Genomic DNA, 14814 nt, shown 5'->3' on the forward strand with positions numbered 1-14814 from the left:
GTGTGAAACACAAACAAACACATGAAACACATGAAGCAAAACACGTGAAATTAAGGATTTTTAATAACACTCCATTGTTATCGTGGCTGTGGTTGTTGTTGTTTGTGGGTTAATTCTGTGTAGTTTTATATATATATTTCTACTGCTTCGTAAAATATCACTACTGTATATATAATTTTGTATGCTCGTTCCATGTCCTTCTGTATATGTAATTTTGTATGCTCGTTCCATGTCCTGAAGGTTTTCTACTGTCGTAGAATAATAAATGTTTCTGTTCAAACTGCTGTGTGAACAAACCATACATTAGGGCTTTTTCCACTTCAAACTCGCAGAGGCTTCCAGAACTGGCAAATTCGTGATTAAACAAACGATTTTTTTTACGGTGTAGATGTTTGGTTCATGTGGTTACAGCGTTTTTCTCTCCGTATGTATGTATGTCCCTCACATATTTATCCTACATATTGGGTGCGTGTTATAGCCGACAATTACGCTTCTGAAAGGTGGAATGTAATGCCATTTGGCTTTGCCAGTTATGTTTCTTTCAAAACCCTTTAGGGAGCGTTTTTATATTGTGTCATATCCCTGGTTGGGACAAATTATCACACTTGATGATTGGGGGGAACTGAAGTTATGACAACAGGGTAATGATATATGATGGGGGGGGGCGGGGGAGTGGGGGGAGGTGCATGCCCCCAGGTCATATATAATTAAAACTTTGATTAAGGACTCTTCAAATATTTGATTGAGGGAGGCATTTTTTATGACGGCCTCCAACCAGTAACCACCCTAAGCCTGGTGTTGGCTTAACGGTTAGATCCTTGGGTCCTGAGTTTGAATCCTGGTCAGCTGTTGAATTAACACCAGGTGGGGTTGACTCGACTCAGCCTGTCATGCCTCCGAGGTCGGCAAAATGAGTAACAACTCACTGGGTCCTCTCTCAAGGAGGTTGGTGGCAGGATTTGCACTCCGGGCGTCGTAAAACACCTCATTCCTAACACACTCAGTGGTGTGTGTCGGGATGGTGCTGAGGTCACTTTGATAGTGTTGACTAACTGACCAAAATATATAATAAACCAGTGTCTCAATGCAATCTCTTCACTTCCATGGTGACAGAAAGCTTAGAGACTTCAGAGTACATCAAAATAATTTAATACTTACATTATTTGCTAACTGGCATCCCCACCCAGGTCATACTATCCCCTTCAACTAAAGTATCAAACAAGCCCGGCTACGCCGCTGTTGGACTTATGGTCTTGTTTAACCACGATGTGCCTTACTAAGGATTTTTCTCACACATGCATCTCACATTTTCTCACAATTCATCTATCTATAATTCCAGTAATCTCTGTATGTATGTATGTATGTATGTATGTATGTATGTCTGTTTGTCTGTGACCGCTGTTTCTCGACAACTACCGGTCCGATATACTTTAAACTTGCCAGGTATATTGCTGGGGACCCGAGGATGTGCCTTTTCAAGGTTTCATATTAATCGGAGAAGTAGTTACCGAGCTATATCCAAAAAACGATTCAACCAATCAGAGAGCAGCGAGCTATCACGTGTGCCGAACGTGGCGAACAGACTCTGCCTCGGACGGCACATTTGAGAGCGTATTCATTTATTTCACGTTGGCAAACTATGTTGGCGTTCAACTATGTTTTAAAACTAATTAAAACTAATTTGCGATTCATCGTAACTGCGATATGCGACCTTCCGGACAGTGAAGACTGCACTTCCGGCAGCCAATCACAGAACGCGTTGTTGCGTAGGCGTGGCCGATGTGAGAGCGAGCCGAGCCGAGCGCGTGCGCCATTACGGTTCGTAATTCGATTTCTTCCGGAGAAAATAATAATTTCTCGATTTCTTATGCGCATTATTTCTCCCAATTCAGTCAGAGCGAAGGGCGGAAGCGAAGAGCGTTGTTTTTTTTGTTTACGGGCGTACGGGCGTACGGGCGTGGTAGAGCGTACGGGTAGCGTTTTTTTTTTTTTTTGGCAAGGAACGGGCACCCACGTACGGGCATGCCCTAGTAACTTATAAACACACGAGCCACCACATATCGTGGGGAAGAGGTGCGAGTCCAGAGGGAGGGGTTGGGGTGGGAGAAGGCAGGGGAAAGGTTGGGGTGATATGAGGGAGAGGTGGGGTGGGGAAGAGGCGTGGGGGACTTTGGAGGGAGGGAGGTGGGTGTGGTGGAGGAGGCTGTGAGAGGGGTGAAAGTTGGGAGGGGAAGCGGTGAGGTTGGAGTCTGGAGGGAAAGGGTCAAACGGGATGTGAGGAGGCAACGCCAGGTACCTTTGCTAAAAAACCAACCACCTTTTAGAGGCCATTTTTCCCCGCAAAGCGGGGGTTGGCCTTTTTTGACTAGTTGACCCTAGCACCGTGGTTGTTGTTGTTTTTTGGTCCCCTTTTTGAAGCAATGTTTTAGGGCCGAATGCCCTTCCTGCCGCCAATCCTTTTTGTCGCCTTTTACGACAAACAGGGAATTACCAGTGAACTGGTACTCAATTAGCCGACCTCAGAAGGATGACAGGCTGAGTCAACCCCCTTGGTGTTAATTCAGCGATCGACCGGGATTCTAACCCAGGATCCTGGGATCCTAAGCTGGCACCCTAGCCGCTAGCCCAACCTTTGCTAGTACGTATATAATCAAAAACCTGTGCGTCTGTCTGTCTGTCTGTATGTCTGTCTGTCTGTCCCCGAACTTCTCCCTCAGTTTTGTGGCTAGCCACGCCAAATTTTCTTTGGAACCTTTTGCGGTCTTAAGGTGGTTGGGAGGTTTCATAAATTTGTCAATACAATTATTATTTTGAGTTTCCACCCATACGGAACTGCTCCCTCTCTCTCTCTCTCTCTCTCTCTTTCCACAAGCGATCACCTACACTGAAGTACCTTCACCCAATATTTGGGAGCTCTAGGTGTTACGGTTCAGCCGTGAAAGGATAACGCACAAATACACAGACACACAAACAAACACACAACCACTTGAAAATGTGTTTATAGATTAACAAGATAAAAAGGTATCAGAATAGGTCACAATTTGATGAAAGTTGTTCGTTTCAGAGGGTTCCAACTGCTTAAAATGTGAAAATAGAGGAATAAATGTTCAAATGCATTGTAAGAAGATAAAAGTTAAAATTCCTCCTTGCCAAATTGCAAAAACCAGTATTTACATTTACTGAAGCCATCTCGTAAAAATATATACACATTTCGAAGTGAATCACTTTAAAGATGGAAAGAGACGTACTGGAGCAGTATGGACAGCATTTGGAAAATTAAACGTCATAGTAAATTGTATGATAAAGTTTTTAATCAATGCTTCATACCATTATGATAATATATGGCAGTGAAAGGTGGTCTCTCACAAAGAACATGGTGGGTGCAAAAATTGATCACCACATTAAGAGCCATGGAGAGATGCTGCCTTGGCAAAACAAAGAGAATGGAAGGGAAGCCAATGGATCCGACTAAAATTTTTATTCGATTCGATTGATTGGTCGTCATCGAAATGCTGAAATGGAACTGACTGGACACATAGCAAGAAGGATGGATATAACCTGGATGGATATGACCTGGATGGATATAACCTGGATGGATATGACCTGGATGGATATAACCTGGATGGATATGACCTGGATGGATATAACCTGGATGGATATAACCTGCATGGATATAACCTGGATGGATATAACCTGGATGGATATAACCTGGATGGATATAACCTGGATGGATATAACCTGGATGGATATAACCTGGATGGATATAACCTGGATGGATATAACCTGGATGGATATGACCTGGATGGATATAACCTGGATGGATATAACCTGGATGGATATGACCTGGATGGATATAACCTGGATGGATATAACCTGGATGGATATGACCTGGATGGATATGACCTGGATGGATATAACCTGGATGGATATAACCTGAATGGATATGACCTGGATGGATATGACCTGGATGGATATAACCTGGATGGATATAACCTGGATGGATATAACCTGGATGGATATAACCTGGATGGATATGACCTGGATGGATATGACCTGGATGGATATAACCTGGATGGATATAACCTGAATGGATATGACCTGGATGGATATGACCTGGATGGATATAACCTGGATGGATATAACCTGGATGGATATGACCTGGATGGATATAACCTGGATGGATATAACCTGGATGGATATAACCTGGATGGATATGACCTGCATGGATATAACCTGCATGGATATAACCTGGATGGATATAACCTGGATGGATATAACCTGGATGGATATGACCTGGATGGATATGACCTGGATGGATATGACCTGGATGGATATAACCTGAATGGATATGACCTGGATGGATATGACCTGGATGGATATAACCTGGATGGATATAACCTGGATGGATATAACCTGGATGGATATGACCTGCATGGATATAACCTGCATGGATATAACCTGCATGGATATAACCTGAATGGATATGACCTGGATGGATATGACCTGGATGGATATAACCTGGATGGATATAACCTGGATGGATATAACCTGGATGGATATGACCTGGATGGATATAACCTGGATGGATATAACCTGGATGGATATAACCTAGAGGGGGAAAGGCTTCTTCTCCACTGTTCCACATGTCTACTCTGAAGTCCATTGCCTTGGCAAGCGAAAGATGGCAGCATGGTAATTGTCAGCACTATTATCTTTTCCGCTTAACATTCTGATGCTGAAGTACAGGATGATTGAGCACAAAGCAATAATTGGGGAACAGCATCGTGCACGTCACATTACTGCTTCCTGGCTCTGACGAGCGATTTTCCTTCTTGTTGACCGCAATGGCCACCATTCAGCACTTTGCCTCTTCAGCTCTAGATCAAAGGAAAACACCAATGTTCCGTCCACTAACGGTGCATGCTCCTGGAACATGCCACCCACACGCTGCCAAGACTGCAGAAGAGTCTGGCCCATCAACACGCGTTTGGCCAGCTGGTGATCAGTGGGCACATCGGGAGCCCATGTCGCTCAAATCTTCCTTTTTCCCAGTTTTTCGGTCAGCATGTGAAGCACACTTTGTTGAGAAATCGTATTTTTCTGTTATATTTCCGTCTATGTGCTGTTTGTATTTTCATCGAAACTTTTTTCCGTGACGAGTCGTACCTTGTCTATTTTTTCATGCAGCCTTGGCTTTGTCGGGTACCTCCCACCGGAGCTCAATTGTATCGGCTTTGAGGTTATATGGTCGTCTTCTCTTTTCCTTTTTCCAAAAAAGTCGTCCTTTGCAACCTTTGCAATGCTACTCTATTCCCCATCACTTAAAAAAAAAAAAAATCCTAATAACTCTTTGACTCGGACACTCTTATTCGGCCTTCTACTGCACTTCCTCCACCTTTCTCCTTTTCCTCTATCATGTTGTCATTATCTTCATTAAGAAAACGTTTCTTCCTTCTTCTTTTTAAAGCTTTTGAAAATGTATTGAAATCGATTCCTTTACTTCTCTGGCATCAGCACGCCACGTGTTCTTCTTCATCATGATCTATTCTTCACCATCACAAGGCATATTTTACAAACCTGTCTCTCACCGAAGTGCTTGGTCTGTCATCCAACTTCCGGTTCCCACAACACGACCTTTCTTCGTTCCTTCAACAATAACTCCTTCCACCCATCCCATGATCTTTATCTCAGAATTTTAAACATAGGTATCTTGAAAAGTCCAATTTCCAGAGTTTCCCTGTGCACAACAACCAAATCCACATCACATTATTTTAATGTCAAACCCCTCAGTGTCAAGACCCCCCACCCACACATCTCGTACAAGCTCATGTCCTTACAACCCCACTCCTCCCACATGTTCCCCTCTTCAGCATCCCTCCACTTCATGTCCACCCCCTCTTCCTATATACACCCTCACCCCACCCTCTCCAAGCCAAGCTTACCCCACACCCAACCCCGAAAAGCTTTCCCCCCAACCCACCCGCTCGTCCTGCCACCCTCTTGACTTTCCCTTCATCTTTCCCCCTCTCAACCCTCCCATCCTGCCCCTCTCGGCTTCCCCCTCATCCTGCCCCGTCCCATCCTCCCCTCCAGCCCACACCTTCCCGGCCTCCTCCCCCTGTCACCCCTCATTCCTCAACCACTCGAGCCTTCCACCTATCCCTCACCCTCACCCCCTTTCCCTTACTGTGTGGACCTCGAGCATTCGAGGCCTCCGCTACAACCTGGCAGATCTCTCAATCCAGGCTGCTGCTAACAGCCCGAACATCATCTGTTTGACAGAATTCTTCCTCCCTTAGTGTCTCTCACTGGCTATTATCTCCTCTTGATTGATTGACTGACTTGAACCCTGTCCTGGTGGCAGAGTCGCACTGTACATCAAGAGCTCTGTTTCTCACTCTCCATTTTCTGCTCTTAAACCTCCCAACGCCCAGGACTACCTTTGGTTGAAATTTCCCCTCCGCTCCCACTTCTTGTTTGTCGCTGTGTTGTACCATCCCCAAACAGTGATGACTCTATCGACTACATCTCTTCTCCAAAATGGACCAACTTTTAACCACTCATCCCAACGCTCTTTTCCTCATAAGTGGTGATTTCAATTGTCACCATGCAAATTGGCTGGGTGTTGGTTCCTGTCTCACCAGTCATTGCACTTCAGCAAAGGACGTCTGTGACTGCATGGGACTGACTCAATCTGTAATCTTTCCCACCTGGATTTCTCCCAATTGCAAATTTCCCCTTCAAGACTTGGTGATAACAAACTTCCCCACAAATGTCTGCTGCTCTTCCTCTGCTTCAATTGGTTCATCTGATCATCTGCCTGTAAGAGTTAACATCTCTCTGGCAATTATCAGAGAGCGTCAACACCGGCACCAGCCTCACCGGCACCGGCCTCACCGGCACCGGCCTCATCACCGGCTATCAGAGAGCCTCTCTGGCAATGCCTCAACACCGGCAAGTCTGGAAGTTCACTCGGGCAGATTGCCAGGGACTGCAAGCAACCATCTCTCTTCAGGACTGGTTTCCCATATCTACTGCCTCGATATCGAGTCAGCCTGGGAATTCTTCCACAGAAACCTGCTGCCTTGTATGCACAGATTAATCTCATCTCGTCTTCAGTTCGCCTACCCTTCCTCCTACCCATGGTATACTGAACCCTGTGATGAGGAAGTTGCCCTGAAACAACTCGCCTTCTTTTCCTGTGAGGCAGATCCAGCCAGAGGCAATCTCATTGCATTCCAAAAAGCCTGCAACAAGTGTGTGTCAACTAAGACAGCCAGAAAACAATATTTGCCCAACCTCAAGATTGACCTTTCAAACTTGTCTCCCTCCTCAAAAAACAGGTTGTGCCTTGTTAAGTCTTTCTCTGGTGTACGATCCAGGTCCATCCCTTCCTAGCTCTCTTCAAATGACACCACGACCAATTCCGCTCATGAGAGATCTGAATGCGTCAATTCTGTGTTTGCTTCCAAATCTGGTGTCCCCAACCCCTCACTCTCTGCACCCACCAACCCTTCACAGTCATACCCAACTGCTCCTCGACTTTGACTCTACTGCTGGATTGGGTGGCATCAGCTCACGTGTCCTAAAAAACCTACTCTGCTGGTCTTCCACATCCCCTCTCTGCCCTTTTCACCCTGTCATTTGCACTAGGTCATCTTCCATCTGCTTGGAAATCTGCCAACATCACTGCACTACATAAAAAGGTGCCAAAACTGATCTCCTCAATTACAGACCTATCGGCTTACTTCCAATCATCAGCAAGGTCATGGAATCTATCATCACATTTGATGTGAGATCCTTCCTTTTCCCCAACCGCTTCATCTCAGATCACCAATTTGGATTCAGACCAGGTTACTCTGCCTTGGACATGCTGCTTCTACTCATCCAACAATGTATGGAGGCCCTCCATGTCGACATGAAATCAGGGCGCTCTCTCTGGGCATATCTCGTGCTTTCAATACAGTCTGGCGTCCATTTTAATTTTTCTGGAATTTGTTGAATTTGTTTTTCACTTGGAAGTTGTGGGTTACGATGTGTAAATAAAGATGAAAAAAGTCAGATTTAATGCATTTTAATTTCAGGCTATAAGGCAACAAAAGGTGAAATTTTTGAAAGGGGGTGTAGACTTTCTATAGGCACTGTATATGTTCTTACACGAAACATTTGCTTCCAATATCCATCAGTCTATTTCTCAGCATCCATCTCAACACCTGTATGTACAGTACTGCCACCTCTCAAGAAAGGTTGGCATTACACCTTGGCCTAAAGACATTTGAAAAGCTGCGGGCAGTTCACCACGGCAAGGTTATGCCCGAAACATTTGAAATGGTCTTTCGTACTTGCCCCAAATAAATCTCCACTGAAGGCACATGACAGCTTCCATTCTGATGGGGCGAAAGTATGTTCAAATCTTGAGAATACCTTGAAAAATAATGCAATTATAGTTTTGTAAAAAACACATACAAGCTTATAAAAGTTACATTCTTTTTTTCATCGTTCCTCATTGACGAACTCTATAAATGGCCGTTGAAACGAATATAACTGTTTTTGGATAAACATTCTTATCTGGGATCATTTAATTCATTTGTTAAAGTAACGTTTTTATTTCTCGTTATTTTTTATTCTTCCCTATTACGTACACATTTGGCAGAAGGACCTGCTGCCCTATTCCATCTCATCAGAGAGATATTAATGGTTTAAGTTTCTTGTCTTGGGAGTTGTAGTCAGATATGTCGTTGGGATTTGATATCAAAGGGGAAGTAATTGCATTTGATTGATCTCCCCTCTGAAAGGAAAATCGGAGATTGTTTTTGACAGGATTATGTTATTTTTATAAATCGCTGTGACAACCGTGCAGAGAAATAATAAAAAGTAAAACGTTGTCTTGGGTTGTTGTTTTTCTCCAACTGGTATACCATTTCACAAGGAATCATAAGCAACTTAAATGCCATTAGGCCCACAAGGCCTGCGCAATCTGTCTCAAGGTGTGTTTATCCAATTCTAGGTTAAACCATCCACTGTCTCTGCTGCCACCACCTTTCCAGGGAGACCATTCCATGCATTAACGACCCTCTGAGTCTGAGTGAAACACTCCTGCTTCAACGTCATCCTAACTCTCCTCTTCTTTCCTCTCAAGCTGTGGCTCCTGGTCCTATCAGTGTCAATTGTTGAAGAAAAACTCTTCTGCACTTGGTCCTTCTCCACAATTCATTATCTGAAACATCTCTATCATATCTACTTGTAATCACCTCTTTTCTAATGTATCAAGTCCTGTCTCCTTCTAATGTATCAAGTCCTGTCTCCGCTCCTCATAGCTTAGCAAACCCTCATAGCAAACCCTGACATTGATCTCGTCGCTCTACCCTCTACCCACTTTTTTTTTTTGTATACAAGATCCTGTTTGTATACAGCCTGGTGTTGGCTTAGCGGTTAGGGTGCCGGCTTGGGATCCTCGGATCCTGGGTTCGAATCCCGGTCGATCGCTGAATTAACACCAGGGGGGTTGACTCAGCCTGTCATCCTTCCGAGGTCGGCAAATTGAGTACCAGCTTGCTGGGATGAATGATCCCGGTGTGTACCCCGGTTTAGAATAGGTACACCGTATCCCTGCGCATCGTAAGAGGCGACTAAGGGTTGGCATCAGGAAGGGCATCCGGCCATAAAAACATTGCCTCAAACAGGGAACCATGATTGTCATGGGGCCCGCAAGGCTAACCCCCGCTCTAGCGGGGAAAATGGCTTTAAAACGATCATTCATTCATACAAGATCGAGGCTCATGTAAGAGCTAACATTAATCACAAAAAAAAAAAACGACACATAAAAACATATAATAAAGGGAGCGGGAGACAATATGGGGAGAGAGACGGAAGCACACAAGTACAACAGCAGAGAGCAGGGACATCGGGAGATCTGTGGGAGGGAGAGGGCTTGGGGATGGTGGGGGGCGGGGGGTGGGAGAGGTAGAAAACGCATGGACACTGCTAGAACTTCCAGGAAAGAAATCGGTATTTCAAAAAGGTGGCTCTGGGGTGCATTAACGTGGGTAGAAACGATCAAGGTTTTGGATGGGGGAAGATAAGAGATGGTGGTGAACAGCTGTTTTAAAGACTTGGAGGGAGGAGTGGGATTGAAGAGAGTGAGCGAGATTGTTCCAGAGGCGGGAGAAAAGAGGAATGAAGGAGTGCTATTGAAAAGATGTCCTTCCTCAGATTTGCCCAAAACTGAACACAATATTCTCGATGAGACCTCATTAAATTATTACAGTGTTACCTCTTTTGATTTATGATTAATCTGCGATGAATACAACCTAAAAGCCGATTTATGTTGCTCCAGGAGCCCCGGAGTTTATATTTTGTGTTTATTTTTTGAGCTGTCGGCCTTAACTCACAGGTATTTAACATGTAAATGTTAAATACCTATAATGAGATTAAATCAATTGTTTCCTAATTCTGAACTGCTGTGAGGTAATAAATAAATAAATAAATATAAAAAGTTAAAGCCTTAAAATAAATGCTTTCGACAACTGGGCAACTTTCAGATTTGTTTTGCTATTGCGTTCATTTGTTTTCACTGATAACTTTGTTAAGGCGATTAGTGTTACGATAATTGTGTTAATCATTGCACATGCTTATCCCTTTCTTGTATTGCGTCCTGCTGACCCACCGGATGTTTGAGGGGGTTGGTGTTGCCTTGGGGGAGTGGGGTGCGGGGACAGAGCGACAGGGTTTATCAGTTGATGTCACCTCTCATGCTGAAAGGTTATGGGACCGGGTGGCATCATGGTGGGTGGGTGGCATCTAAACATCATGGTGTTTTCATGTGTGAAATGAAAGTGTCTGAAGGTTGTCATTTGAGCCTGATCGTTCCTTAAAAATTTCAACTTCAGAAATGTTCCACAATTCATCTCGTGTTGATGTTGCACCAGGTGTGCAAGACTGGAATTTGGAACGTGTGCCTCTCCGTCTCAACCCCCTCCCTACCACCACCTTTGCCAACCACAGTTCAGATCTTCCTTTGGATAAAACACAATGTTTGTTTGATGGCAGGAACTGTGTATATAGACATGTTTGAAATGTTTCAAGTCACTTTCACAAATCATGGTACTTTCGATTTATTTATTTATTTATTTATTTTTTTCGCACCCTTTACTTTTGTGTTGTCATTCTTTGTATTGTTCTCGTAAATGCTTAATTGTGCATGAAGAAATTAAACTTTTCTGCCTTTTTGTCTTTGGGTGCAGTTTACCCACCTGGCAGTGTGGGGCAGTGTCATGTTTTGGGTCATCTTCTTCCTTGCATATTCGGAATTCTGGCCTGTTATCCCTCTTGCTCCCGACATGGCGGGGCAGGTAAGTCTGGAAATGCTTTATTGGTTCGGATGATTGAAGGCAAGGTTTGCCTCACTAGGTAGAGATGAGATGTCCAGAAATCATTTTGTACCATTTACCATGAGTGAAATCAGGTGATTTGAGGATTGGGTGGGGTGGGGTGAGTGAGGGAGGAGGAGGGTCGGGGTGAGGAAGGGGCAAGGTGGTGCTGGCAGGTAGGTAGGTTTTTAAATACATATAAAAATTCCAATCGAGGAATAACAAGTGGAGCGGAATACCAATATGTGCTATCACTTGATAATGTTATGAAAATTGATACAGTTGGCAGTCACTGTGCTCGTTTTGCCCGTGTTGATCCGTTGGAGGCTTCGCCTGCACCCGCTTTTCCTGAACACAAGCGAGGGTGTTGTCCTTTGGAAAACCTGAGCTCTGAAAAAGGATTTACCTGTGTGGAAGCCGGTAATCTCGCTGAGCATGTAATTAACCTGCACTGGGAGCCTTGAGGCAGGTCCTTCCTGCCTCTTAGTCTATTTACTTATTTATATATTTATTTTGGTTGTTGCGTGCTTTCAGCTTCGTTTCTGGGTGGTACCTTCCATATTGTGATACAATGTTCCTAAATTTTGAATAACACCTGTGCTTCTTCGTGTAAAAGTGTCCCTTTTTTCAAATTCTTCAATTACTTTTTATCAAAAATCACCATCAAATAGAATGGTTGTACATTACACGTACCTTGGTGGAGTAATTAGTAATGTTCACAAATAAGGAGGGGTTGGGGTGGTGGTATGCACCTCGTGTACCATGATATCCATAAATTGACTTTGCAGCCATGATTATCTTGTCAAATAATTACCCTCACCAGAGGGTATTGTATTTGGGTCTCTTTGTTAGTTAGTTAGTTCATTAGTTATTTTGCTTGTCTGTCTGTCTGCACATAATGTGCTTACATCGGCCACAAACGCCACCAAGGTGGTCACCAGTATTACACGTTACCTGAGTTAAACCATATGTGAGAACGTCTATAAAGTAGGTACTTTTAGAACGTGCGTGCTTCGATAAAGTATGTACTATTGGAAGGTGAGTACATCTGCAGAGTAGGTATGATTGCAACATGAGTATGACGATAGAATACATGTGATTGGAATGTGAATCGAAACACTGAAACCAAAAAGGTCTGTTTTTCCACTTTATGAACATAATGCTTCATCATCGATGCATTGTCCACACAACACAAACACACGAGCACACTAACACAATCCAAAACACAATGCGTACACAAAATAATTGCTGGTGAGGATTTTTTTTTTTTTTTTGGATACAAGATCGAGGCTCGTGAAAGAGCCAACATTAATCACACAAAAAGTCAAACCGACACATAAAACACCAAATTAGGGGAGCGGTAGACAAGATGGGGGAGAGAGGGGGAAGGACACAAACACATTTGAGAGCAGGGACATCAAGAGAACTGTGGGAGGTAGAGGGGTTTGGGGGGAGGTGGCATGAGAAGGGGGGGGGGGGTGGGAGAGGTATAAAACATATGGACACTGCAGGGACTTCCAGGAAAGAAGTTGGAATTTCAAAAAAGTGGATCTGGGGTGAATTAGCGGTTGGAGAAAAGATCAAGGTTTTGGATGGGGGAAGATAAGAGATGGTGGTGAACAGCTGTTTTAAAGACCTGGAGGGAGGAGTGGGATTGAAGGGAGTGGGGGAGTTTGTTCCAGAGGCGGGAGAAAAGGGGAATGAAAGAGTGAAGGTGACCAGAGAGTCTTGATTTTGGCAGTTTAACCATAAGAGGGTTGCTGGCAGATCTTGTGCGACCTGTAGGAATATTTGGGGGACAGAGCACAGATAGAGCTGGGGGAGCAATGCCGGAGAGGAGTCGGCAGAAGACAGAAAGACCATCAACCTGCCTGCGGTGAGTGAGTGAAAGGCCCTCGGAGTTAACTTTATCGCAGGAGATTCCAATGATTCTGAAAGCTTTTGTTTCAACAGTGTGAAGCCGAGCTAGGTGTGAAGCAGGAGCAGAGGGGGGAACAGTATTCCATTGAGCTGCGGACGAAAGCCTTGTATGTGGTGAGGAGCTCAGGTGTGCCAAGGAAGGACTTCGCGCGACGGAGGATGCCCAGTCGGTGACTGGCTTTGGAGGCCAGCTTGGAAATGTGGTTTTCCCAGGAAAGATCATGGCAGATAGTGAGACCCAAAAGCTTGAGTGACAGAACTTCTTGGAGAGGATTATTCAGAAAGTAGATGGGAGGGTTGTCCAGTCGGTCTTTTCGGAGAGACATAGTAAGAGTGTGAGATTTGTCAGGATTGAAAGACATGTTCCACTTGTTTGACCAGTCTGTGATTTTGTCCAGGTCTGCAGAGAGTGAGGAGGCTGCAGACTGCCGATCTGAGGGATGAGGTATGGAGCGGCAGAGAGTGGAGTCATCAGCAAAGAGATGGAGAGGATTTTCCAGAGAGTCGGAGAGATCATTAATGAAGACCAGAAAAAGCACAGGGCCCAGAACACTGCCTTGGGGAACTCCAGCCAGAACAGGAAGGGGAGATGAGAGAAATCCATTCAGGGCCACACGTTGACAACGACCAGAGAGGAAGTCCGCAAGCCATGCGTGGAGCTTTCCATGGATACCACAGGAGGAGAGTTTGGTGAGCAGAGCTGGGTGCCAGACCGTATCGAAGGCACGTGATATGTCAAGGGAGACAGCTCTGATTTCCTGTTTGGCATTGAGGACCTCCATCCATTGTTGAGACAGCAGAAGCAACATGTCCAGAGTATAATGACCTGGTCTGAATCCAAATTGATGATCGGAGATCAAGCCATTGGAGAAGAGGAAGGATTTGATATCCGAAGCAATGATGGTTTCCATGACTTTGCTGATAATTGGGAGCAGGCTGATTGGTCCGTAGTTGCAAGGATCTGTTTTTGCACCTTTTTTGTGTAAAGTGATAATGTTTGCTGATTTCCAAGGTGCTGGCAGATGACCTTGAGCAAAAGAGAGGGTGAAGAGAACAGAGAGGGTGAAGAGAACATCTACATGGGAGGTGTGCCAGGAGGAAACCTTTTCTGTCCAGAAAGAACATCAGGGCAAGACTAAAGTTTGCCAATGAACACCGAGGCAAAGACCAGCACTTCTGGAACAATGTGCTCTGGACAGATGAGTCAAAGGTAGAGCTATTTGACCACAGTACCAGAAGACATGTTTGGCGAAATCCAAAGACAGCATTTTACCACAAGAACCTGATACCAAATGTAAAGCATGGTGGTGGAAATATTATGGTTTGGGGCAGCTTTGCTGCATCAGGGCCTGGGCAGCCCACCATCATAGAATCCACTATGAATTCCTCATTGTACCAGAGGGTGCTTGAGGATAATGTGAGGCCATCTGTCTGAAAGTTGAAGCTCAACCAAAGGTGGACCTTGCAACATGACAATGACCCTAAACATACCAGTAAATCCACCAAGGAATGGCTGAAAAGAAAG

The 14814-nt window shown here is 44.6% G+C and overlaps 1 protein-coding gene across 1 annotated transcript in view; it reads left to right on the forward strand.

Moving 5' to 3' along the window:
- Positions 1–14814, forward strand: part of ATP8A1 (ATPase phospholipid transporting 8A1) — a 541081-nt gene that overhangs the window by 408386 nt on the left and 117881 nt on the right. The window contains exon 34 of the mRNA XM_078776729.1: positions 11244–11351. Coding sequence (XP_078632855.1) covers positions 11244–11351 — 108 coding nt within the window. The remainder of the gene's footprint in view (positions 1–11243; positions 11352–14814) is intronic.

This window comes from Myxine glutinosa, chromosome 4 (assembly GCF_964187855.1).
Source record: "Myxine glutinosa chromosome 4, kmMyxGlut1.1, whole genome shotgun sequence".
Taxonomy (NCBI): domain Eukaryota; kingdom Metazoa; phylum Chordata; class Myxini; order Myxiniformes; family Myxinidae; genus Myxine; species Myxine glutinosa.